This window comes from Antedon mediterranea, chromosome 9, assembly GCF_964355755.1.
Source record: "Antedon mediterranea chromosome 9, ecAntMedi1.1, whole genome shotgun sequence".
Classification (NCBI taxonomy): domain Eukaryota; kingdom Metazoa; phylum Echinodermata; class Crinoidea; order Comatulida; family Antedonidae; genus Antedon; species Antedon mediterranea.
The window spans coordinates 1,136,758-1,164,467 of NC_092678.1; the positions used below are offsets into that span (position 1 = coordinate 1,136,758).

The following is a 27,710-nucleotide window of genomic DNA, read 5'->3' on the forward strand; positions in this document are numbered from 1 at the left end:
CCGTACCGGTCACCACACTTCTCGCCTTTCAACTAAAACGTAAGCAGTAACGTTTCATTAGTACAAGATACAACAAGATAACTTTATTGTCATATAGTTCAACGAAAGATTAGTAGGTCTATGCATATTATCTATATAAACGACAAACACACGAAGGAATGCATCGACCTATGGCGTACAAAACGTACGAAATTATTACTCAGATCATCATGATATTCTATAGCTTAACAATTTTGCATGACAGCTTAAATCATGTTTGCCATCTTAAGCTCTAGTCACACGAGTCCTACCTTAGAGCAGACAAGAACTCCACAACGGCATTCATCATTAACCAGGTTGCTTCCGTGTGGACATGGGTGTTGTGACATCGCTCTTTCGGCTGCTTCTTCAAAATCAACTACTTTACCATCTTGGTTAATGCACGGGCATGATGGGTAGTATCCACTGCTGTTCACACTGTAAAGAATGTGAAAAACCCCAAATACAAATATCAAATGAATACAAATGATTGTGGAATTGTTCAAATCTGTCTGGAATAATCACAAACAAATTAAAAACACAGTATAATCCAATTGAGATTATACTCGTACTCAACTACGAGTAGTAACTGAACTACGAGTAGTAACTGAACTACGAGTAGTAACTGAACTACGAGTAGTAACTGAACTACGAGTAGTAACTCAACTACGAGTATTAACTCGACAACTACGAGTAGTAACTGAACTACGAGTATTAACTCAACTACGAGTATTAACTCAACCACGAGTAGTAACTCAACTACGAGTAGTAACTCAACTACGAGTATTAACTCAACTACGAGTAGTAACTCAACTACGAGTAGTAACTCAACTACGAGTAGTAACTCAACTACGAGTAGTAACTCATTTGCCTTCTGATTCACTTAAATGTAAGAACACTAAATGTAAGCCCCAAACATAGATTTATTGTTCACTATACCTCTATGATATAACCTACTTTATAAATATTTACATATCTAAAAGACATTTTCAATTTTACTTTATTTTTACCTTGCAAACATTCTTACTAATTTTTACTATCGACTTTACTTACCGTAACAAAAAATTCAAAATTATATATAATTCAAACAAGCCAGTATTAACATTCATGTTGTTTTCGGGTGATACACTTACTGGCCCTCTGATTATTTCAGCTTCGACCAGAAATAATATGTGTTATGTGTGCTTACAACAAGATTGTGATCCTATGAACTTGAAAGCCGTTAGTTTGGGATTATAAGAAGTTATGCCTTTTACAGTAACAATACTTCATTGATGTGTTTTATCACAATAAAGAACAATTTTACAATAGGTGTCAAAACAAACAAAAGATCCTAATGATCCTTCCGGTCTGATTGTCATAAAGCACTTTAGGAGGGATTTTAAATATTTTGGTAACATTTCTTAATTGTGAATCAGCAATGAATCATCATTACAATCTCTATGGATAGTAAAATTCGAATATTGTACCTCTGACAGGTATAGATTTATTGTAAAATACCATGAAAATAATGAAACTATAATATTGCCTCAACATGTTCATAATTAATTAGCACCGCTTTTATCTGCTATGAATATTCAAATTCTTGATGAATATTCATTATACTCAGTGGAGCGTAACATAAATCACATTGTGATCAGTTGGTGGTACAAAAACAATAAAGTGTCGCGGAATTATTATTGTACACATTTTAACGTTATCTCATTTGAATTAAAACATTCGACACTTATACAATATAATATGAGTAATGATGAACCGTAAGTGGTAAAAAGTAAAACCGTTCGGTACACATTTGTGTTGTTTTTAAGACTATTGAGCTAGGCCCTGTGAGTCACTTTCCTTTACAAGTCGAAGTAACAGACGACCCGATACCACCCAAACGAGAATAAGCCTATATTGCATAGGCGTTACAAGGATGGGGCCTAGGTGTAGAAAACATCTCTCTTTATATATTATATCGGCTATAATATCTAATCAATGCCCATAGCAGATTTATTTATAGCACTTTTAGTTTTTTATCAGTCACAGAAATAGAATACATTTTTTTTGGTCATTTTTCAGTATGGTGGTTGATGATGGTGGCAACACTGAGAAGCAAAACTGGCCGGGAAGATGGAATCATGTTAAGAAACTTCTAGAAAGAACCGGACCATTTGCACACAGTGACTTTGAAGCCAGCCCTGAGGTACAACAAACAACAAAACAAGTTTACAAGAAATGATTACACTAAACATATTTTTTCTCTCATTTAAATTAATATTACTGTATTTCTATTTGCAGATTTTAGGCTTTCTACTGAGCATGTGCAAGGTTCTAGTAATCGGAGCTGGAGGACTCGGCTGCGAAATCCTGAAAGACTTGGTTTGTATTAAACGTAATCAGTGATACCAACATTGACAGCATATACATGAATAAACAGGGCCTGGGTTTAGATGATGAATACATGTTTTTGTTTTTTAGGCGTTATCTGGATTTAGACAGATTGAGGTCATCGATATGGATACCATTGACCTTTCAAACCTTAACAGACAGTTTTTATTCAGGTGAGCTATTATTCTTTTTGTCAACATATTATTGGTGCAGATGCAAATTTGACTTATTATCAGTGATAATGTTTTTGTTTTAATTAGACTTAAAGACATTGGGCAACCAAAAGCTACAGTGGCAGCTGAATTCATTAACAAGAGAATCCCAGGATGTGAAGTCAAAGCGTATCCTTCAGACTATCTTTTTAAATATGCAAGGCGATGTTCTTTTGTTTTTTAAAATTTTTTTAAAAAGCAATCAAATGCCATTATTATAATGGTTCAAATGGATTGTAATAATGTCTTAAAGAGGTAGTATTTTGAAAAAGATGGGGAGGGGGTGTACATGAAACAGACAAAAATAGTCCCAAAGTCATAGAAGAAATTGAGACACTCAGTAACATGAATTGGATAAAGTATGGAATGTATTGTGCCACATAACATACATTGAATAAGTATGGAAGGCAATATGTGACATATTACATGAATTGAATTAAAATTATCTTAACAGAACAATAGACATTTCAACAAAATACAAGATTTTGATGAATCATTCTATAGACGTATGTATATAGTTTTTGGTTTTAATTTAAAAAAATTTCAAAACAAATGTGAAATTTCGGTAGTTAACACATTGTTTTTTTTTACATTTCTAGAATTTCACATAGTTGTTTGCGGCTTGGATTCAATCATCGCTAGGCGATGGATCAACGGAATGCTTGTAAGTTAGATCAAAACTATCGAAGAGTTAACATAAAATTCAATGTAAAAAAAAAGTTATTTTTGTGCTTTTACAATACGAAAATAAATTTGCTTTAAAATTGTAGTTAAGCCTGTTAAGATATGAAGACGGTGTGTTAGATCAAGCGTCACTTATTCCGATGATAGACGGTGGAACCGAAGGCTTCAAAGGAAATGCGCGTGTAATTCTACCGGGAATGACACCCTGTATTGAGTGTACACTGGATCTCTATCCTCCACAGGTAATGGCAGATAAATAGTGTATAATTATATTATGACAACTTGCAATTCAATTGGGACCTATCCTTTAAAAGGAATGCATTAATTGTTGTGTGGTATTACTGTAAATTAAAATCAGCTGTTTCATTTTGTTTTTTTTTAGGTAAACTTTCCAATGTGTACAATAGCACATACACCAAGGTTGCCAGCACATTGCATTGAATATGTTAAAGTTTTGTTATGGCCTCAAGAAAAACCATTTGAAGGTAAGAAGGACATTAAGTGAATGTTAGAATGTTGCAGGAGGGATTGCCCACAATGCAACTAGTCGCGGGTAAAGGCTTTCTTAAAATGACTCCATTTAAAAATGAATGATTTTTCTTTCTTTCATTAGGTGTTGCCATTGATGGCGATGATCCAGACCACATACAATGGATATTTGAGAAATCTCAACAAAGAGCTGATGAGTACAACATACAAGGGGTGACTTATCGACTTACTCAAGGTAGGCTGTTACCAATACATTATCGGAAAATTTATTATATAGTTTATGAATGACGTTAAAAATATTTGAACATTTTGAACATTATACAGTAAACACACACTATATTGTAGGTGTTGTGAAAAGAATTATTCCAGCAGTAGCGTCAACAAATGCTGTCATTGCTGCCCAGTGTGTGACTGAAGTATTCAAAGTGGCCAGTAGGTAGGTAACACACCACATACACCCATATAGGTGACCAGTAGGTAGGTAACACACCACATACACCCATATAGGTGACCAGTAGGTAGGTAACACACCACATACAGGTGACCAGTAGGTAGGTAACCACACCACATACACCCATATAGGTGACCAGTAGGTAGGTAACACACCACATACACCCATATAGGTGACCAGTAGGTAGGTAACACACCACATACACGTGACCAGTAGGTAGGTAACACACCACATACACCCATATAGGTGACCAGTAGGTAGGTAACACACCACATACACCCATATAGGTGACCAGTAGGTAGGTAACAATTCAAACCACTGCTGTTGGATGTGGTTGAAATAAAATAAATTCACGCCACATATAGGTGTGGCTTCGCTTCTAGTATAAAGAAATAGCATTTAACAATTGTGTTTCTAATTATTCTTATTTATTTTTCAGTTGCTGTAACCCTTTGAATAACTACATGGTATTTAACGACACTGATGGATTATATACCTACACATTTGAAGCAGAAAAGAAAGTAAGAATACAGAGTATACAAATATAATCACCCATAAATATATGGTATTATGTGTACACTCACTTAGCCAAATTCTGTAATACAGCATCACATATGTATCACATGTGACACCAGTATTATGCTTATGGCCTATGATACATATGTGCATATGTGACACAGTATTACAGAACTTGTCTATAGTACTGGACAAATTATAGATACAATCAGTACAGAGAATCGTCCAAGATAATTAACTGATTAGTTTGTTAAATACAAACAATAAATGAAACACATTTTAAATAAATGTGCGATGTTTTACAGGAAGACTGTTTGGCATGCAGCCAAATCCCACAAACAATTCAAGTTTCAACTGATGATACGTTACAAACGGTTTACAACTATCTATGCGAGAATCCACAAATGTGAGTAATGTGCACCATCCACCCAACTTCAATGTAAAAAGAATTTGTGAAATGAGTTCCGAAAAATAACAAGATTTGCACCATGACATGATATTTATTTGTGTTTAATATTGTTTGTGTTTTAGGCAAATGAAATCCCCAAATATAACAACAACAATGGATGGAAAGAATAAAACACTATACATGCCAACTATAGAGTCAATCAAAAAACGCACTAAGGAGAACCTGGCCAAGAAACTAACAGGTAAATGCTAATGTGTCTTTCGATTATACGCAACACATTAAAAAAACCAACTGATGTCAAAAGTATTGTATAACTAAAAATAAAAGCAAATATTGCGTAAAATGCCCAGTCATCAAAATCTCCAAGTATGATATGTTTATGATCACCAGCATATAGGCTAATATTAGTATGTTTGTGTTGCAGATTTAGGCTTAACCGAGGGACAAGAGATTGTAGTATCCGACCAAACTTCACCAACATCTTTGATATTCGTCATCAAATTTAAAGTAAATTCATGAAAATATTACATTAAAACATGAATACAAACTGATAAATTAAATTAAATTAACTAAAATGAACACAAGTGTTTTATATTCTAATATACATTTTTTTGTAGTGTACATGCATTACTAAAGAATAATAGTAAAACTTTTAGGCCCAAAATGTTTATTTTTTGTTAAGTATTAAAATATTTGTGTTAAAATACATACACTGCATTAAAATATATCTTTGTTTTGGACAAGAACAAAAAGCAATGAATATTGGAGTGTATTTTCATTTTTTGAATGTTTTTCAAATATAGTTTAAAATTAAAACCTAAATTATTAGTTATCATTTTTTCTTTCCTCTTTTTATTATTGTCCAGCCATCATCTTCATCTTGACTATTTTTTTCAGTAGTTGATTCTGGAATAATAAAATAAAGTTATTGTCGTCAGCAAATCAACTCGATGATCTCAATATTACATCAAACAAAAGTAATCAAAACCAGTAAGGAAAACTAATTTAACTTTAACAGAATTTAAAACAAAGCTATAGATTGGGTACAGGTGAAGCGCTACAGCCAAAAATGTGCAATTAGTTATAAATATAACTGATTGAGCATTACTACACATACCTTTGTTTGATGATTGAGCATTACTACACATACCTTTGTTTGATGATTGAGCATTACTACACATACCTTTTTTGATGATTGAGCATTACTACACATACCTTTGTTTGATGATGATTGAGCATTACTACACATACCTTTGTTTGATGATTGAGCATTACTACACATACCTTTGTTTGATGATTGAGCATTACTACACATACCTTTGTTTGATGATTGAGCATTACTACACATACCTTTTTTGATGATTGAGCATTACTACACATACCTTTGTTTGATGATTGAGCATTACTACACATACCTTTGTTTGATGATTGAGCATTACTACACATACCTTTGTTTGATGATTGAGCATTACTACACATACCTTTGTTTGATGATTGAGCATTACTACACATACCTTTGTTTGATTGGGTAGCAGAATCATTTCCATTCACTAATGATGCATTTGACATCATTGCTTCACAATTATGTTGGCTTACATCTTTCTAATAAATTTAAACGGCAATAATGGTTTTAATACTGCATTACATTTATCATATATAGGGTAAATAATTAGCTATGGTTTCCCTGCCCAGCTATTTCCTTTTTATGTCTAAAGCCTTGTCTACACTATCAAACTTTATGTGACATAAAATGTGATGTGCCCATAATGAACACAATGAAGTCATATCCCTACCTGATCATCATCATCTTCCTGTCCAGCCGCTGATGTACATCCATCTAATCTTGCTTTTGGTACTTCTTGTATTTCCCTTAAAATTGAACTGTGATTTCCGGATTTGTATAGGTTAAAAAAATCACAAATCTTTTTACATATCTGGAAAAAAGATGCACATAAATTTGTTATATATTGAGACAACAATAAAATAGATTTTTTCCCGTTGTTTCTAAAGAAAGTTTCCACTTAATAGGGGTGTCCCAAAGGAGGGGTTCTACTGTGTAGTTGCTTGTCCCATAAATTGATTGTGGGATAAAATGTCATTCATCATTGTTAAACTAGGTCATGTCATCATTGTTACACTAGGTCATGTCATCATTCATGGTGTTCTTAAATCTTACTTGATATGAACTGCCATCTTCAGCAATTGTGTCAAATTCTGTATTTAGGATTTCAGATAAAAACTCATCAAGTTCATCTGGCTCAATCCCATCTAATAAAAAAAAAACAGACTGAAATTTAAATTACTGTTAAAAACAATATAACCTGGTATCACATATGGATTTCATTTTATTACAATGCATACCATTTTCCTGAAACCATTGCCATATAGCGCCAACAAACCATTCAGCCTTCTCACGTCCATATGGTCCACCAAATCCGTGCTGAACAGCAAGCTAACAACAAAAGACAAAATTGTTCACTGTATATTTATATAATACATTGGAAAAAATAGCTTCGCCTTATTCAATATTTAGGTCGACCATGCATCTTTGCATACAACATAGAGAACTAGAATAAAATACTGTTAATGTCATGCCGATTAAATTAAATTAGTTATGAATTGTTGAATCTTTTTTTTTAAAGATGTATTGTCTCTTTGACAAATTCCCAAAAAATTTTTAAAACAAGATTTTGAAAAAAGTGGGTCATTTTGGAGTATCATAATAGTTATTAACTTTCACCAAAAATTGGTCAAAAAAAAAATCATTTAACAGAAATACAGATGACTTCCAGTCAAAATCTTCGATCAAAACATATCTCATAATGCAAAGCGCTTGTTTGGCTAATCTGTGTATGCATAATCATAAAACTTCTTCGCGATCTGTGTGAAAACACCTTCTCAACTCTGACGACTTGTAAACAATCCTAATTAACATACAGTATCATGCATAATGCATACTCATGGTTTGAAATCTTTGTTTACTTTCGCTCCCGACAATTTTCCAGACGAAATGTAATCAAACTAATTTACCTGTTAATAATCACGTACTTGTTGTTTTTGGCTCAAATTTTCGACTTAAATAAAGTGAATAACTTTAATATATACTTTGATATGGCCAATTTAAATTTAAAATATTTTGACCTTCATTTTTTTTTGTTTCAAGGGACAATATACATCTTTAAATTTTGACTGAAATTTTGTATTATTTTACAAAATAATAATTAATATTAAATAATTAACTGTTAATAGCATGGTCGTCCAATATAATTATTAATTGATATAAACCTAACGCTAGGCTTAGTAAGTAGGAGAGGAGAGTGAGAATTAACTTGCTAGGCCCTGATGTATGAACCTAGGCAAGCCGCATCAGCTCCACCCAGCAGGGGCCAATCCGCTCGTGGGGGGCCAGGCTAGCGCCAATCTAGTAGTAGACTGACTAGCTAGGCCTAGCCTAGCCCCGGGCCTACTAGCTAGATATTTAATAATTGTTGTAAATAATATTTAAACATGCAAATAGCAAAATATATTACTCATTAGGCCTAACAACTAACCTGTAAAACAGTCCATCCTTGTAATAATGCTTCTATTCCACGATAAAATATATCTTTTTGCTCCGTAAATCTAGCTTCTTGCTTTCCAGAGGAGGCTGCCATTTTGTTTGTTTTTTATACTAGGCCTAGGCTAGGCCATTAACTTAGATAATAATAATAATATTTCAACATTTTTTACACACAAAAAGTAGCTAAAAAAGTTTCAAATTTATAAATGTATGATAAAAAAAAAGTATTAATGATACAAATACTATTAATGTTTATTATTGAAATATATATTATCATAATATAATTTTTGTTGAAAGAGGCTAATGTTTAAGTGGAGTATAGAAACGAGTAAGTCACAACAAACACAAGGTGAAAGTTCAAAGGTTTCTGTTTAACTACCCCCTCTATTAGTAATCTTAGCCATCGTTCAATGGTTCCCGTACTCGACTCACACCGCACACACCATAGCATAGGGAGAAATATTGTATACTGTATTACTAATATAATATTATAGTATTTTATTTCTTTTTTTTTAGAATTAACATATGCATGGCCTGGTAAACACCAACATTTAAATAAATATTGTTGAAAAAGCTTTAAAAAGTTAATTTTATATTATACTCTGTAGAGTACAATTAAAATAATACCAAACTCTAGTTCAGAGGGCGGTGTTTCAGAAAAGAATAATAATGGCGCACGGCAATTACAGCTGGCCACACGTCCAACGAGAGAAAGATGGAAATTATTTTGCACATTTAGCCTAATTAAACGATGTAATGGAACCTTCAGTAAGTTCTAAGGCTTGTATAGAACCTATTAAGACACAAGATAAGTGTAGACAGACCAAATTATATTGTGAAGATTTTATTCAGGTTGGTTTACTTTTCTTTATTTTTTGTGTTGACATCGGAGGCTAGCTAGGCTAGCCATGCATGCTCCTCCCTCTCTCTTGGACTGCACGATGATGTCAGTCTGATCATCAGTGAACGATCGGTGTTTTGGTTAGACAAACGTGTAGGCCTATCCTAGGGAAGTTTTCATGCTCAATTCTTTTTCTTCTATTACTAGCTTTACACTTTGTTAATTTAACTAATATATAATATTTAGCAATTTAATGTATTTTTTTAGCTTATTTGCAAATGCGTAATTTCAGTATTAATTTCTTATTTATATTATAAAAGTATTAAATAAATAGGCTAGGCCTAGCTAGATCTCTGTACTGTACAGTACATGTGAGGTCGAGATCTGTTTTTGTTTTGCAAAATGCAAGGCTAGTCTAGGGATGTATGTAGTGGTATGCTGTATGTTGTAGAATAGAATAACATGCATGTAATGTCCTAGTAGGAGGCCTAGATTAAAATAAAACCACAATCATGCTTTGAAATGTGAAAGTGGTGGTCATTATTAAATATTATACATAAATCATTGAATGAATTTATTGAAAGTTTTAATAATATTTTGTTAATTAATTTATTTTATTTTTTAATGTTTTTATACAATATGCATAATTGTACAGTTTGTTGTGAAACTGAGACACTACATAAATGATAAATAAATAAAATAAAAGTAATAAAATAAACAAAACATTATTTTGATATTTAATTAAGAAAGTATCAAGACTTTCATCTGCCACCCCTATTTTATGGGTGTCTAGAAAACTCAGATCTGGCACACAGTATTATACGTTTTCTTACTAATAAAAATAATAATAGAGTTTTCTAGACACCCCTATTTTATTCAAACAATTGCAAAACAAAAGTTTTTTTTTTCTCTTTCGTGGGGGTCACCCACATTTATTCATTCCTTTTACAAATATATATTATATAACATACATACATTTTTATAAAATAAAGAACAATAAAATGCAATATAAAAGCTAAAAAGGCACTATATCTATACATGTACATAAAATCGATGGAGTAAAAGTATGCTTTAAAAACGTACATTTTATGTTTATTGCAAGTTATAGTAAAAGTACAACTATTTATCATTTAAATTTACTTTATATTAAGAAATGTATTAAAAAGTAGCTGTTTCTTTTATTATATCTTAAATCAGTACTCACAATTTGTTTCTTTATTTCTTTTGACCTTTCCTTATATTACATCCGTTACAAATATATACACACATACACACATTAATATACCTATTTACATTTACGAATCAGTTTAATATAGTTACCAAAACCCATCAAATTACAATTTTGGAATTTTGATATATTTAAAATAAAAATATTGTTTTTTTTTACATGATTTTGGTCACATAGAATTTTTCATTTTGACCGAAAATGTAGACAGATTGGAGACAATTTTTGTTCAAAATTAAAAGTTATATATGAGTTGACCAAAATTATAATGGTCAATAAAAAAAATATTTTTTTGAAAATATATCAAAATTCAAAACTTTTAATTTATCTTCAGCCTAATTATCATAAATAATACTTTTCATCGTTATTTGAGGCAAATTAATATAACTGTTTTGTATTTTGCAAATTTTCTGAAAAACTGGATATTTTGTTATGTGATATAATTTGTAATATAAAAAATGTGTAAAAATATTGTATTCTAGTAGCATCATATACACATTTATAAATATGAATTTAAAATGAATGAAATGTTTACAAATACAAGAATGATCATACAGTACTAAAAAACATTACAATTTCACTAACTTACTAACTTTAAAATTGTGTAACAAAAGTTTTTTCTGAAGTTCTTTCACTCTATTGAATAAATAAAGCACTTAGATTAGGCCTACATGTACACTGTACTAGCACCCAGCTGCATGAAAGAATGTACCAATATTAACTCGTTTAAATTTAATTTTAAAAAACACATTTTATCGTAATTGTTTAATTGAATTTTTTTGGATAATTATTTTTTTATATAATAGTTTTAAATTTAAATGTATATAGTAGATTCGTATTAGTAAAGTATAGTTTTATATATTTTGTCATTTTCAAGAGGGCCCCTGAATATCAGCTGGCCTGCGGGTTCAGCTGGAAGGGTTACCCTCTATAAATAAAGTTGAAATAAAATAAAATAGCCATGTTTATAAGGTATCATTACCACCACCCACCCTTAACTTTTCTCACCCCACCCTTAACTTTTCTCACCCCACCCTTAACTTTTCTCACCCCGCCCTTAACTTTTCTCACCCCACCCTTTTAATGTTCTCACATCACTGATTATACACTAGTACAATTGTTTAATTTTGCAGAGTTTTAATGAGTTGATGCGAAAATGTCGACGTGATACATTATTCCGTCTTTATTGCAAAGTAGTGTATGAGTTGGTGACACGGGTTCATGGACTTTGTAGGTGTGGCAAGTGTCTTGTTGAACTCAAAGGGGTCATTAATCATCTCTGCAGGTTGGTAGTACCTTTACACAGTCTTCAACTCCAATACCAGGTTCTCTGTACTGTATATATGCAATTATCTCCCAGTATCATAGGCAAATTGTGTATTACAGTGTCACATGTGGCATCTGTATGTTACGGTTTGGTTAGGCTTATGGCTTATGTTAAAACTCTCTATCTCTGTATTATAGAATTTTGTTATGATATATAATTAATAATAATAATATCCTAGATTTATATAGCGGCCTAATGTTGTGAAACCTCTATGCGCTGTGGATAAACTATAGGATAAATCAGGATAAATTATTGTACAGCAGAAGAGTACTGAGAAACCCAAAATTAGAAGTTTCTTGAGGTCCAAAAGGACCCATTTTTACCAAAGACATAGAAAAACATATCAATATCATGTCTTTTTACGCTTTGAAATCTGTAAATGATCAAATTTACTTGCATAATTGATAACTGTAAACATCATCATATTGTAGAATGAAGTACACAAAGTAAGTGTATACGAATTGTATTGTAATTGATTGATTTTTAAATTAATTTTAATTTGGATGCCTTACTATATCCTATGTAATAATAATTAGTTATCCGCATTCCGCATTCAGCGGATAACTCCTTGTAACTGTCCTGTTTCATCATCTTTTTTTTTTTTTCTGTATTCTTTCTTTCTGTCATTTTTGTGTCACGCATATCTCAAAAACGTGTAAACATTTTATAACTTTGTCAACATGTGGGCATTCACGTGAAGTTGTGCACCTGCTATTGTGAATGACGTCAGAAATGCGCAACGTGACTTACGCGCGTTTTTATGAATTTCGCATTTTTAACATATATCGAAAACCATATAACAACGTAAATTGAAACTTAACAAAAGTTTAATTTATATCTTGCGCTAGCTGACTGTGGAAAAAAAATGGCATGTTTCACACGAAGTTACGCGCGCACGCGCGTTTGAAATTTCAAAATGCGAAAAAAAAAATTTCTAATCAACTTTCTACGCGTTTCATGTCATTTTGAGCATGTAAAAAATTCCCACGCGGGTGCATTTTTTTACGCGCATGGTGTGAACGTAGCGTTGAAAACAATTTTTTTTGTGTGATTTATGTTTTTCCAGCCTTTTCTAGTAATTTTACCAACTTTTAAACAATTTTGAATTAAAATTACGTCATACAGGCACGTTGAATTGGATAATTTACGTGCGTTTTTGATGAAAAAGTTAAAAAATTTGTCAAAATTATACCTTTTTTTAAACAATCATAGATTCTAAACTACGAGGTGAACTTTTTTTTAATTACATATCCAGGAAGATGATAAGTTGTAGATAAGGAATCATGCATTGATATGGCAAACCGGTCATTGTGACATCATCGTATGGCCACGCGAATATAAAATATAGGATTTTTGTATCTTTTGTCATAGCTCATCACATTTAATAGAGCGCATCTCCACTTATCTGTTTTCCATTTTCACCCCGATTATTATATTTTCTAGGTCAATCAACTATCTTACGCATGAGTTAAAAATATTTTAATTTTTATGACGTCATGTCTAAAAATGTAAATAACGTGGGTCACTTATATTCATCTTTACAGTAAATTTTAATCTGTTATACTAATAGCTCATCAGAATAAAAAGTGATAATCATGATTAAAACGTTTTCTGGAAGCTATTGGATTGTAGATAGTCCCGTAATTTCACCTATTCTACACTGTATGTAGCATACAGATTATACCGTTTGCACTGTATATACCATATGACACAAAATTGACAGAATTCAGCACTAAACAGCATATCATATTCTTCAGTTCAGGTCATAATGCCATAATCTTTTTCTGTGTGCAAACTGTCAACGTATGACGTGCACGTCGCGTTTGTGTGGTGCGGATAACTAACTCGTCAAAATGACGAGTTACATGTCTAGTTTAAGTTGATTTTACTTTGCGCTTACTTTATGGCGTATGCGCTTAAGTACTTTGTTTACTTCGTGCTTAATACTTTGCGGGTTTTACAATGTGCGTACAGCAGTTTAGCAATACCCAGTGAAGTTAAGTTTCCTACTAAAATATGGAAGTGACTTGAAGAGGTTAATAATGACATACAGTAGCATGCAGACAGATAATAATGTTACCAATGTTTATGTTATTTAAATTTTCAATGTTTATTTCAACTTTTGTTTACATGCATTTAATTTTAAATGTTATTTTTGATTGATTGTGTTTTTATTGTAATTCCAAAATATAGATAATTTTTTTAAGAATATTGTCGCTTGAGGAAATAATTTAAAAAAAAACGTTTTTATTGAACAATGAATATGACATTCCAGCATTTATCTATGCCATACTTGACAAAAATTGTCCAGTGCACTAGCCTAGTCTGATTGGTTTTGAGATTGCAACAAGTTAAATATAAGGCACACTAAAATAGATACTATTTACCCAACATTAAAATAATAAAACACTTTACACTGATGCAGAATAACTGCATTTAATAATGTTATGATCTTGCAAATGTTGATAGATAAATCATACACAATCTAAAGTTGAACACTTCCTGTCGGCGTTCAGCAGTCACTATTGAGCTCAGTTTATGAGGCCAGTGAGGGTAGTCTGCTACAGTACATACAGTAGTACCTACTGTAACAGCTTAATGATGGTTTTTGCACTAATAAAATTACTACTTTAATATAAACAGAATGTGTATAATGCCCACTCACTCATCTAAAGTGTTATCACATTAACGACAGAAAAAATATTATCATTTAGAAGACATCCACTTCCACTTGGCAAGCAACATCCTTTTTTTTTATATTTGATGTGAATTCATAAGCGGTTGTGACATTCAGGAATCATTAAATATTTCCAACTTAAAAAAAAAATATAAGCAAATGCCAAGCCATCTTTTCTTTTGATTTTCTGCAAAAACATCAAAATAAAAAATAAATAAAACAATTTGAATACTATTTGTAATGTTTTAATAAAGTTAAATTCAAAAAAAAAATAATAGTTTCTGTAAACTTACAGTACACAGAAAAAAACCCCTATTTTCTTCTTATTGCCTTTTTCCCTAAATTTTAGTTTATTATATATTAAATTATTATAGTAAACTTTTGGGTTTTTCCTGATCTAATTTTTAGATTATTATTATTATTATGTGACATTGACAATAAAGTAGCCAACAAGCTCTTTCATATAAGAGAATATATCTTATAATGTTGGTGTTATAATTATATGTTAACTGTATTAAATTGTGTAATTTTTAAACTTATTTCTCTAGCTCCTGTGCCCAATATATCATAAGTGACGATTTCTCGTCAGTGCCCGAGTCATTTCGTCTGAACCTGAGCGACGCCTTGCAAGCAGCGCAAGAAGAACTAGGCTGCTTAAGTGGTGATAGGTTCTTTAGGCTGGCTGGGCTGTGTGTTGCTCCCTGGTCTCACCCATTCCTAGTGGGCATTATGGAAGGAACATCTGGCTCACAGGGATCAGGTAAGCTTTATCACATTATTCCCACAATCTATTAGTTTCCCTTAAGTTTCCCTTCTGTAAGATTTTAATATTTAATTTTTGTTTATGATTTCAAAATTTGAATTTTAAATGTGTTATTTCTACTGTAGTTCTTATTTATTAGTTTTAAAAAAATGTACAGACATTTGTAGGACATTTTCTGTGTCCAAAAGAAAGTTGACTGTACACAACCATTATTGACTTACAGTTTATAAATGAAATCAAATGCTTTTAAAATAAAACAACTCTTTGCATTAACTTTTTGAAAAAAATCATGATTTTTTAAACAAATCTTGTTCATAAATTGCTCAGTGTCATATCCCATGGGTGTGATAATGTGACTCATTTATCTAATCACATCTACAGACAATTGAGTCACTTTGTTATTTTGATTCCTTAAAATGACAAATTAAACTAATTATTGTTTATTACTAATAAAGTAATAGATGCTAATTTAAGAAAATTCAATTTCCATTGTTATAAAATTTTTTTAATTTTTTAAAATAATTAATAAATATTTTAGTACAATTTTTGTCAAAATTGTTATTTTTTTATTTATATGTTACTTACTGTAAAGTGTATACAAAATTAATGACTTGATGCTGATATTCTATATAATATGTAGATTAAAAAACAGGAAATTATTAAAGAAGAAATTGTAGTACTAATTGTAAATAGGATAATAATAATAATTTGTAATAAGACCCAGTTCAGTGTGACATGAATCGAAAAGGTTAGCTTTTTAGTCTCAATTTTGCAAGTTGCGATTGCGATTTCACTATAACAGAATCATTGAGTAAGTATTCAAAATTAATGATTTATAAATAAGTATACATTAAAGATGTATTGTCCCTTTGACTAATTAAAAAAAAAAGGTGGGTCATTTTGAAGTATCATAATAGTTATTAACTATCACCAAAAAAATCATTTAACTGAAATACAGACGTTAAAAAAATAACATTGACTTCCAGTCAAAGTTTTCAATCAAAACATATCCCATAATGAAACGCGCTTGTTTGGCTACTCTGTATGCATAATCATAAAACTTCCTCAGGATCTGTGTAAAAATACCTTCTCAACCGTGACGAGTTGTAAACAATTCTAATTAGCATATACATAATGCGTACTCGTGGTTTGAAATCTTTGTTTACTTTCGCTCGCGACGATTTTCCAGACGAAATGTAATCAAATCAATTTACCTGTTAATTACGTAACTTGTTGTTTTTGGCTCGAATTTTCGACTTAAAGTGAATAACTTTAATATTACTTTGATATGGCCAATTTAAATTTAGAATATTTTGACCTTCATTTTTTTTGTGTTTCAAGGGACAATACATCTTTAAAATAACATTAGGATTTAAAATAATAGTAATTTAAAATTTATATATTAATTTGTATCTTCATTGAGATTCAGGTACATTGTCACTGAAAAAAATATTATTAATATCTTAATTTTTTAATTTTAGAGAGGACACAAAACTACATAAGCTATGAAGGAATTGATCTGCTGTCCTCTAGAGTCGAGATTCTACTCGAGAAAGATCCAAACAAGGCCATTCGGTTGTGTCAGGCGTGTGCCGAACATCAAGAGATAGGCAAAGACACTGTGTTCCTAGAAACCTGTCTTGTTGTGTTGTTTAATCAGGGAATGCCTCCTGAATTTTCCATGCAGGTTAGAGTTTTTAAACTGTTGTACTAAAGTTGATCTTATTTCCTATGATTGTCTATTATTTTTTGGGTTTCAAGTCGAGTAAATTTATTGTCATTGTCATATAAAAAACATTTACATTGAAATGAATTTGAACGGTTTCGGCTACTAACAAATAAATAGAACTTAAACTACATGGTGAAACTATGCCCCGTCAGACACCATCCTGGTATTTACTATGCCCGTCAGACACCATCCCGGTATTTACTATGCCCCGTCAGACACCATCCCGGTATTTACTATGCCCCGTCAGACACCATCCCGGTATTTACTATGCCCGTCAGACACCATCCCGGTATTTACTATGCCCCGTCAGACACCATCCCGGTATTTACTATGCCCCGTCAGACACCATCCCGGTATTTACTATGCCCCGTCAGACACCATCCCGGTATTTACTATGCCCCGTCAGACACCATCCCGGTATTTACTATGCCCCGTCAGACACCATCCCGGTATTTACTATGCCCCGTCAGACACCATCCCGGTATTTACTATGCCCCGTCAGACACCATCCCGGTATTTACTATGCCCCGTCAGACACCATCCCGGTATTTACTATGCCGCGTCAGACACCATCCCGGTATTTACTATGCCCCGTCAGACACCATCCCGGTATTTACTATGCCGCGTCAGACACCATCCCGGTATTTACTATGCCCCGTCAGACACCATCCCGGTATTTACTATGCCCCGTCAGACACCATCCCGGTATTTACTATGCCCCGTCAGACACCATCCCGGTATTTACTATGCCCCGTCAGACACCATCCCGGTATTTACTATGCCCCGTCAGACACCATCCCGGTATTTATTATGCCCCGTCAGACACCATCCCGGTATTTACTATGCCCCGTCAGACACCATCCCGGTATTTACTATGCCCCGTCAGACACCATCCCGGTATTTACTATGACCCGTCAGACACCATCCCGGTATTTACTATGCCCCGTCAGACACCATCCCGGTATTTACTATGCCCCGTCAGACACCATCCCGGTATTTACTATGCCCCGTCAGACACCATCCCGGTATTTACTATGCCCCGTCAGACACCATCCCGGTATTTACTATGCCCCGTCAGACACCATCCCGGTATTTACTATGCCCCGTCAGACACCATCCCGGTATTTACTATGCCGCGTCAGACACCATCCCGGTATTTACTATGCCCCGTCAGACACCATCCCGGTATTTACTATGCCGCGTCAGACACCATCCCGGTATTTACTATGCCCCGTCAGACACCATCCCGGTATTTACTATGCCCCGTCAGACACCATCCCGGTATTTACTATGCCCCGTCAGACACCATCCCGGTATTTACTATGCCCCGTCAGACACCATCCCGGTATTTACTATGCCCCGTCAGACACCATCCCGGTATTTACTATGCCCCGTCAGACACCATCCCGGTATTTACTATGCCCCGTCAGACACCATCCCGGTATTTACTATGCCCCGTCAGACACCATCCCGGTATTTACTATGCCCCGTCAGACACCATCCCGGTATTTACTATGCCCCGTCAGACACCATCCCGGTATTTACTATGCCCCGTCAGACACCATCCCGGTATTTACTATGCCCCGTCAGACACCATCCCGGTATTTACTATGCCCCGTCAGACACCATCCCGGTATTTACTATGCCCCGTCAGACACCATCCCGGTATTTACTATGCCGCGTCAGACACCATCCCGGTATTTACTATGCCGCGTCAGACACCATCCCGGTATTTACTATGCCCCGTCAGACACCATCCCGGTATTTACTATGCCCCGTCAGACACCATCCCGGTATTTACTATGCCCCGTCAGACACCATCCCGGTATTTACTATGCCCCGTCAGACACCATCCCGGTATTTACTATGCCCCGTCAGACACCATCCCGGTATTTACTATGCCCCGTCAGACACCATCCCGGTATTTACTATGCCCCGTCAGACACCATCCCGGTATTTACTATGCCCCGTCAGACACCATCCCGGTATTTACTATGCCCCGTCAGACACCATCCCGGTATTTCTAGAACTGGTTTCGGGATTGGTAAAAAACTACTGTAAGCCCCGGCGGCGGACACCATCCTGGTATTTCTAGAACTGGTTTCGGAGTTGTTGGTTAACTTTTTATTGTATCAATATAAAACAAATATAAATTAGTATTTTCTATAATTTATTAAATTTTAAATTCAAAATGTTGAATTGTTACTTTTAGGTTTGGATTCAAGAGAGTGAGAGAGTGTTAGAATCACTTAAGAACATGCTAATGTACTACCCAGCACCAGTCATCAAGCTGGTTGACACTCTGCTCCTTAAGGAATGGAACCAAGAACACTCTGGTTTGAAAGAGGAGAAAATGGAAGATCTCTTGCGCATGTGGATCGATGTCCACTACAAACATGGATCTTTTGATGAACTGTACAGAGCTGCCGTCAATCTGGCCATGTATAATGACGACACCAAGAGTGTTATTCATTTTGCAGATACAATTGTCAAGCAGGTATTTATTGGTTTTCTTATGCATGTCAATTGTGTGTGTGTTGTTTGTACTCTATATGCATTATGTTGAGTTAATTTCTAAGTGACACACTTTTAATAAGAATGTCAATACAATAATTAGTTTGGGGGCACGTGCTCACCTCCCCTCTCCTTATTCACATTTGTTTGGGGGCTTGTGCTCACCTCCCCTCTCCTTATTCACAGCTAATTTGTTTGGGGGCACGTGCTCACCTCCCCTTTCCTTATTCACAGCTAAAATGAGATTACTTTTGATATACTATTAATATTATTATTAATCCCTCATTCAAAATACTTGATCCGTCCCCAAGAGCCTTTTTGTGCTTCTTTAAAGACAATCTTACCGTTTGATACAAATTTCCAAATAATAACAATTTATGACATATTTCTGTTTTCATATGTTTTTTCAACAGATTGGACAAGAAGCATTACCATTATTTGTTAACTTACTTGTTGATAACATTCAAGTTCCTTTTCACCGATTGGACGAAATTGAGTGTCAATTAGCCAATCAGAACAATGCTGTTATTGGCGAAAGGTTGGCTGATGCATTGTGTGAAAATACTGGGTTAGAGTGCCTATGCAGGATGGCTAACTTTGTGTCATGTCCGTCAAAGCAAAACTATCTAAAATTGAAAGAGGTATTTGAAGCAGCAAAGGAGAATTATAAACAGCCTATCGTGCCACTTTTATCATCTAGGCTTGACCTCATCCTTACTAAAGTTATTCTTGGACTTTTACCCAAGGCATTCAACCCATGGAATAGTTGGGACAGTTTAGAACAAGTGTGCAACAAATTGCAAAGAACATCTAAACAAGTAAAGACAAACAAAGGAAATGGTATTTTAAATGAGATTGTTACGTACAAAAAACCAAATTGGTTTCTTGATATGTTGGAAGATGATTGGGCTTGTTACGCAAAAGGGAAGCGCAACGAAGCAGAAGAAGTGGTGTGTAATGATGATGAAATTGTCGCTGATGAACCGGCGAATTTAGAGCCTGCTAACTCTCAGGATTTAGACGCAGTAAACAAAGCTTCTAACGATTTAAAAACAAATGAAATAGAAACAAATGATTTGTTAAATAATGTGGAGAACAAAGTTAAAAAGAAACGAGGAAGAAAGTCACTGAAAGATGGATTAGTAGATGGAAACATTAAAAGACGATTTAAAAGGGATGGTGATGAAAATAAAGGAAGCAAAAAGGAGGCAGACAAGAATGATGGCTGTAAAGAATCGCCAAAACCAAGGAAAAAACCTGGAAGAAAACGCAAGGCTGACAAGTTAAAAGACAACATTGAAAACAATGATAAATTAGATGTTAAAGATGTAAAAGAGATAAATAATGAATTAAATAGCAAAGATTTAGCTAAATCTACTACAACGCTGGACAATGGCAGTGCTGATGATCCCTCCGCTGCTGACACTGTCAAAAAGATTCAGAAAGGTGGAAAGAAACGCAGACGTCAAAGAGATGACTTCGGAATTGGACGTAGGAGAAGAAAACCAAACAGAAAGACATCCGACGAGAAAGGTAAATTAAAAGGAGATGAAGATGAATTGGATGATAGCGAGACGGATGAGGAACCAATGTCAGATGTTAAAACAAGTAATTCGACAGCTGAGATGATTTCATTAAACTTGCAAGAGACGCCAATAAATAGATGTTGTTTGACTCAATTGGAGACACCCCCGCCAGATACCAATTCTTGTCTGCCTTCTAAGCCTGATCCATATAAGATTCCAGAATTGAATACTGTCCACAACAACCCAGTGCTAGAAAATGGAGAAATGACTTTGATTACGGGTGAGAAAAAGGATAGTGAAGAAACTCTAAATGTATCGCCAAAGAAAAAAGTAAAGAAGAAAACAAACAAATCTCAATTGAATCATAAATTAGACGTGAATAAGTTGACAGAGGGTAATAATTCTGAAAGTTTATCAGTCAAGATGTCTGAAGACCTCATTTTGCCAGTTAACAATGCTAATTGTTTTTCTCCAACAACAGAATCAGCCAAACAAGTGAAGGCTCCTTTGTTATTTAATGCAGATGGGAATCAGACTGTCCTAAAAGGGACAAACGATGTTGTACCATCAGACTTAAATGGTTCTTTTTCAGTGAAAGATGTTGTTTCTCCAAGTAAGAATTCAAAGTACTCTTCAATTAGTGATAAAAGAAATCCAGAATCAAGAATTAATTCACCAAAAAACAAGTTAAAGAACGCATCGGGACAAGAGGCACTGAAGGATTGCTTAATCAAGAATTGCCAATTAACGATTTCTCCGAAAGGAGGAGCAAGAAACTCGCCCGATAAGACTGTAAAGACAAAAGCACGAAGAACTCCAGTTAAGAATAACAATGTAGACACTGTTGTCAAATTAAGGTCTGATACCTCTAAGGGGTCAAATGTCAAAGAGGTCAATCATTTTTTGGTTGGTGCTGCTAATGATAAAGTACTTGGCCATACGGTAAGCTTTTTACTCATTTAATCTCCATTTTATATTTCAATTTAAACAATACCTCAATCCGTTCCATTTAATTGTCTAATTTTAATGAAGAATAAAAATTGGAAAGTATACTACTTTTGTGCTACTAACTTGTTAATGTAGATAACATGTTTAAAGTTTCCTTTTCCATTTCAAATACTACTACTAGACCAAGTTGACCTTTAACCTATAACCGTAGTTTTGCAGCTAAGACGCTTGGCTACCAATACCAGAATCAAATCATGTCCCAATGACCATATAAGGATGTTGTATTTGTGTCTGTCATTAAGCTTTGTCTACACTATCTAACTTTTTATGTGACAAAAAATGTTATGTGCCCATATATGAACATGATGATGTCATATCACTACTATATTTGGACACATCACAACTTATTTTTGTCAAACTAGTTTGATAGTGTAGACAGATCTATAGAACCGGGATTATGTGAATATCCTTGGCAATGTGCCAAATAACGACAGTAAACATAATAATTGTATTACTATTTTCAGGAGACGGAAAACAAGGACGGACTTAGAGAAATCAAGCCATGCGAGAAAAACGTTGGTTCTGACATCAACCAAATCTCAATTAAGAAAATGGCAGAAGTACAAAGTGAAGGGACAAACTCAAGTGATAATAAACCAGTTTGTACCGGTATGCTAAAAGCAAGTGCCGCAATGAGAAGAACACATTCAAGAGTTTTAGAATTATCAATGAAGAAGTCAATGAAGAAAAAGCAATGTTCTGAAGAACCAACTTTCGAGCTAGATGAAGTATCAGGTTTTTTCAGAGATAAAGTAACTATGAAACCGCTCCCAAAACATTGCGTCTTGGAATGCCATACAACAGGTTATGTAGAAAATAACGATTTCGAAATAACTTCTCAGGAAAGTGAGTTTAGCTCAGATAAACTTGACAATGAAATTCCAAAAACTGTAAATTGTACAGAATTACAAACAAGTGCAGACATGTCCCCTAATAAATCAACTGAAATGAATGGTTTGAAAAGTGACATAAAGAAGGTTCGTCGGAAAGGAAAGAGACAAGTAAATGAGCTGAAAAAAGATGACGATAGCTCTGAAGATCTTGAAACGAGACGGATCGTTTCCGGTAATAAAACGTGTAATTTATTAACTAAAAGTAACTCAGAGGAAAATGATGTTAAGAAAAAGAGAACTTGTACTCTCTCTTCTAAGAGAACAGTTTACGAAACTCGAAGTTTAAATCAGAAACGGGAATCATCACCAGAACCAGACAAAAATGCGTCTGTAAGCAATAAAAATACTGATAAATCACCTAATAAACGAACTATTGCCAAAAGTGGTTCGGGAATGGAAGCGCATAAGACTAGACTTAGGCAGAAGAATGTACGTACGCAGAATGTTGTACAAGCTGTTGATTCGGTAACAAGTACGCAATCGGTTAGTGAGTCTTGTAAACCAATGCATACAAATTTATCCAATGATGTTTTAGAAATCAGCGATTCTTGTCAAACTAATCAAGGTAGCGGTGAGCGTGTGCGATACACTAGTGGTGAGCGCGTGCGATACACTAGCGGTGAGCGTGTCCACCGTACAAGACGTTTAACTGACAAAGTTAAATCTCCAATAAAATCTTCAAACATTGTTAATGACTGTTTGGAAGAATTGATTCCAATTAGACTAGAATCTGTGATTAAAAACACAAATGAACCCGTCGCTACGTTTGGTGTCGGTAAACCGCAACAGCCTAGACGAATATGTACGCGCCAGAGTTCTGGCGGAAACTTGAAGAGTAATTCGTTAGTAAGTTTGGTACAGGAAGCGAAAATGGAGTTAAAAGCGGTTGAAACAAATACTTGTGAATCAAAGAAACAAGACGAACAAATTGCGGAAGATAAACCACTTTTTAAAGATATAAAGCGTTATACTAGAGAACGCAAATCATTGTAACATTTGCCAGGAATAATTCATCTTCCTTCTATCGATTTTTGATAACAAAATTTGTAAATCTGTAGTAAGATTTTTTTAATATAAATGACAATGTCCATATTTTCAGTGTTAAACTTTGTAGTTATAAGGCCAGTGGAAGGTTTGGACCAGGGTGCTATTTGATGAAGACTAGACAGAAACTTGTACATAACGTTGAAGTAGAGATTGCAAAAATTCTGTCTACACTATTAAACTGGTAGTAATATATCCAAATATAGTAGTGATATGACGTCATCATGTCCATATATGGGCACATCACATTTTTTGTCACATAAAGTTTGATAGTGATGACAGAGCTTTAGATAGTTAACTTTTGTAATTTATTACAAGGGCTTTATAGTCCTAATACCATAGGTAAAATCATAGATTTAAATACTATCATGAATGTTGATAAATAATACAGTTCTTTTGTAATTACACTGCTTTGGCTTCCTCAGTGTTTTATAGCCATCATTATGATGGCTCACGAATATCCATTCAAGTTGTCCCAACATTGTGAATCTATATAGACCAGAGCTAACTTTTTAAGCCATAAGATTTTTTTCTTAAATATGTAAAAATATTGTTTGTGTTGGCTGAAATCAAAGATAATTTTTCCGCTAAGCATGTTCTGATAAATCTGACTGCTGTGGTGTTATAACAAACAAATATTGACTGGGTTGAAGAGCAATGGTGATCTGGAGACTATATTCAAGTATAATAGTCTCCGCATCACTAGCCTCAGAATGGCGAAACGTGTATTAACCAAAATGGACATTCATTCTATGACAATGAATATGAATAGTCATCATTTTGTGTTGTACAACAGTCACTTTTTGTAACAATGGTCATTATGTTAACAACGGTCACTATTTGTAACAATGGTCACTATGTTAACAACGGTCACTTTTTGTAACAATGGTCACTATGTTAACAACGGTCACTATTTGTAACAACGGTCATTATGTTAACAACGGTCACTATTTGTAACAATGGTCACTATGTTAACAACGGTCACTATTTGTAACAATGGTCACTATGTTAACAACGGTCACTTTTTGTAACAATGGTCACTATGTTAACAACGGTCACTATTTGTAACAATGGTCACTATGTTAACAACGGTCACTATTTGTAACAATGGTCACTATTTGCTTGTTATACCACATACATAATATACAGTTGATATCTGGTATTTTCACCAGCCTCGGTCATAAGAGAGCATGCTGACTATGTCATGCCAAGTTATCAAGATGTACATAGTAATGTTAAATTACATTTACATTTTATTATAGATAAACATTATGTGTTTTTATTTGTCAACCAAATTTAAACTTTTCAAGCTTAAGGGATGATTTTTACCTAATTTTTCCATTATAATCTCTAAGTACAGGAAAGGTATGCTCAGAATCAGTAAAAGGTTGAAAAAATTGCAACAGAATTTTTTTCACCACAATGTATTTCTATAAGGTCCCTATATGAACATACTAAAAGTCTAGAAAAATCCAGGTAGGGGAAATACGTTTTTTTAAACAAAATGGCCGCCAATGGCAAAAAATGTCTAAAAATGAACAAAAACATATATTGTATATCTAATTACCACTTGATAGCAGTTTTTATAATGCTTTTTATATTTCTTTAGTGTCAAACATTTCAACTGCAATATACATATTAATTTAAGTGCTATTCAGCAAAAACACACATTTAAGTATCAAGATATCACCACAGTTATAATAATAGACAACGTAGTCCTAAGCATTATAATGCAGGAATATGGTGTCTAATAAAACAGTTCATTTACATTTGTACTGTCACAACAATAGAATTATACAATCTTACAATCTATTAATCCATTTATTTTCATTGTCCAGTTATCATCCTCTGTCTATAGGTAGGAATTAAGCATGTGCTGATGCCGTGGTATTCGTCACAAACAGTGGTACTGGTGGTAAATTTGTCGTCAATGGACACATCACGCCATTTGTAACTTTCCATCCCCCCCTCTATGGGTTGAAGAGTATTTTCTATCCACTGCTGTACTATGGTAATATACACGCAGGGAATGACATTTTGCAGCATTTGTTGTTGCGGGAATAGACTTTATTTCAAGTGCTGTTTTGCTTTTTGCTACTTTCTCCCAGAACGTATTCCTCCATACAGTATATAGCTACCAATTCCAATTCCTCTGATGCGATGGTTTCTTTTTTTTTGGAGACGTTTGGTTTTACAGAGTTTGTAAGCATACTACTGCCCAGGTGTTATGACTTTTTAAGACTAAAACCTTTTCCTATACCAAATAGATGGGATGTAGTATCACATCCCTGAATTACATGTATAAAAAGCAAATTAATTTTTACAGAGCTTCACACCAAGGAAAGACTTTACATGCATTCACAGTGCTCCCCATCGAGAACATACGGTATTAAATCAATGAATGAAGCACCCGTGACAGAATATAAATTTAAGAGGAAAGAACATATTATTATACATGGGTCAAAATCAACCATATTCATCAATAGAGAAGCAGTGCACATTCCCTCACATATACTATTTCATCATTGATGGCTATGTGAGACAGTCATACACAATGCATCATTTGTTGAAAAAGAACCTTGTACTTTTCCTGCAGCCCTCTTTTACTCCATACACACTGCTAGACTACTCAGAAACCTTCATCTCACTGCCCACTGTATGTTATCAATAGGGGAGCACTGCTACATCAAACCTCTTGGCCCGAAACAGCAACATTTCAAGACATTTATTATGTACCATGTATGTTTGTTACGTTATGTGAAGGCAAAGTAAACTCTTGTGTTTAATGGCTGTAATTATGGTCCGTAAGTAAATTTGGTTTAGGAAAAGGTGTTGGTCTTAAAAATCATCACAGTTGGAGTTGTATGTCAAATTCTGTAAACCAAACAGTTTCCAAAAAAAAAGAACCATTGCATCAGGAATTTGGCATTGGATGGTAGCTACCGTATATATGGAGGGAAGTCAATGGAGACTTTAGACAGCCTACTTTTCTTTGAGAAAGTTGCAAAAAGCAAAGCTATTCCCTTGCTGCAAAATTTCATTTCGTGAGTCTTTATTACCAGGTATAGCAGTGGATAGGAAATTCTCTTCAACCCATAGACTAGGGATGGAAAGTATTGATGACAAATTTACTACCAGCACCAGAGAAACTATTAAAGTTGATTAGATGTACCTGTAAATAAGGTTGTAGTAAAATGAATTGCAGTTCCAGAAAATATGGTTTGGACTGCTGCTCCACTATTTTTTAAGAATGCCACGGCATCAGCACATGCTCAATTCCCCACCAATAGATGGAGGATGAGATACTGACAAGATGAAAGTGAAATTACCGCATTTATTTGAATAAATGCCCTTGGTGGTTGATTTTTAAGGAGGGTAGTGGGGGCATGTAATCGTTGTGAGGAGTTTATTCGGAGAGGCGTTTATTTTTGTGGGTGTAATGTGGTAACATGTAT

General features: G+C 34.1%; 3 protein-coding genes across 3 annotated transcripts; 2 read left to right on the forward strand and 1 right to left on the reverse strand.

Moving 5' to 3' along the window:
• Positions 1–1,661: 1,661 nt before the first annotated feature.
• LOC140058748 (NEDD8-activating enzyme E1 catalytic subunit-like) lies at positions 1,662–5,709 on the forward strand. Its single transcript, XM_072104479.1, has 15 exons — positions 1,662–1,775; positions 2,080–2,203; positions 2,299–2,379; positions 2,479–2,561; positions 2,649–2,729; positions 3,063–3,106; positions 3,200–3,264; positions 3,371–3,526; positions 3,667–3,769; positions 3,898–4,008; positions 4,119–4,209; positions 4,664–4,745; positions 5,046–5,146; positions 5,272–5,390; positions 5,574–5,709. Exons 1-15 carry the CDS (start codon positions 1,759–1,761, stop codon positions 5,666–5,668), a joined length of 1,353 nt encoding a protein of 450 aa, XP_071960580.1. The 5' UTR covers positions 1,662–1,758; the 3' UTR covers positions 5,669–5,709.
• Positions 5,710–5,850: 141 nt separating this feature from the next.
• Positions 5,851–8,802, reverse strand: LOC140059328 (pre-rRNA-processing protein TSR2 homolog). The gene is made up of 6 exons (XM_072105206.1): positions 8,701–8,802; positions 7,511–7,601; positions 7,326–7,417; positions 6,943–7,083; positions 6,664–6,751; positions 5,851–6,055 (listed from the first exon to the last, which is right to left on the reverse strand). Exons 1-6 carry the CDS (start codon positions 8,800–8,802, stop codon positions 5,982–5,984), a joined length of 588 nt encoding a protein of 195 aa, XP_071961307.1. The 3' UTR covers positions 5,851–5,981.
• Positions 8,803–9,378: 576 nt separating this feature from the next.
• LOC140059204 (uncharacterized) lies at positions 9,379–25,789 on the forward strand. Its single transcript, XM_072105068.1, has 7 exons — positions 9,379–9,560; positions 11,908–12,059; positions 15,327–15,538; positions 17,023–17,228; positions 19,483–19,767; positions 20,198–22,252; positions 22,783–25,789. Exons 1-7 carry the CDS (start codon positions 9,465–9,467, stop codon positions 24,202–24,204), a joined length of 4,428 nt encoding a protein of 1,475 aa, XP_071961169.1. The 5' UTR covers positions 9,379–9,464; the 3' UTR covers positions 24,205–25,789.
• The last annotated feature ends 1,921 nt before the right edge of the window (positions 25,790–27,710 follow it).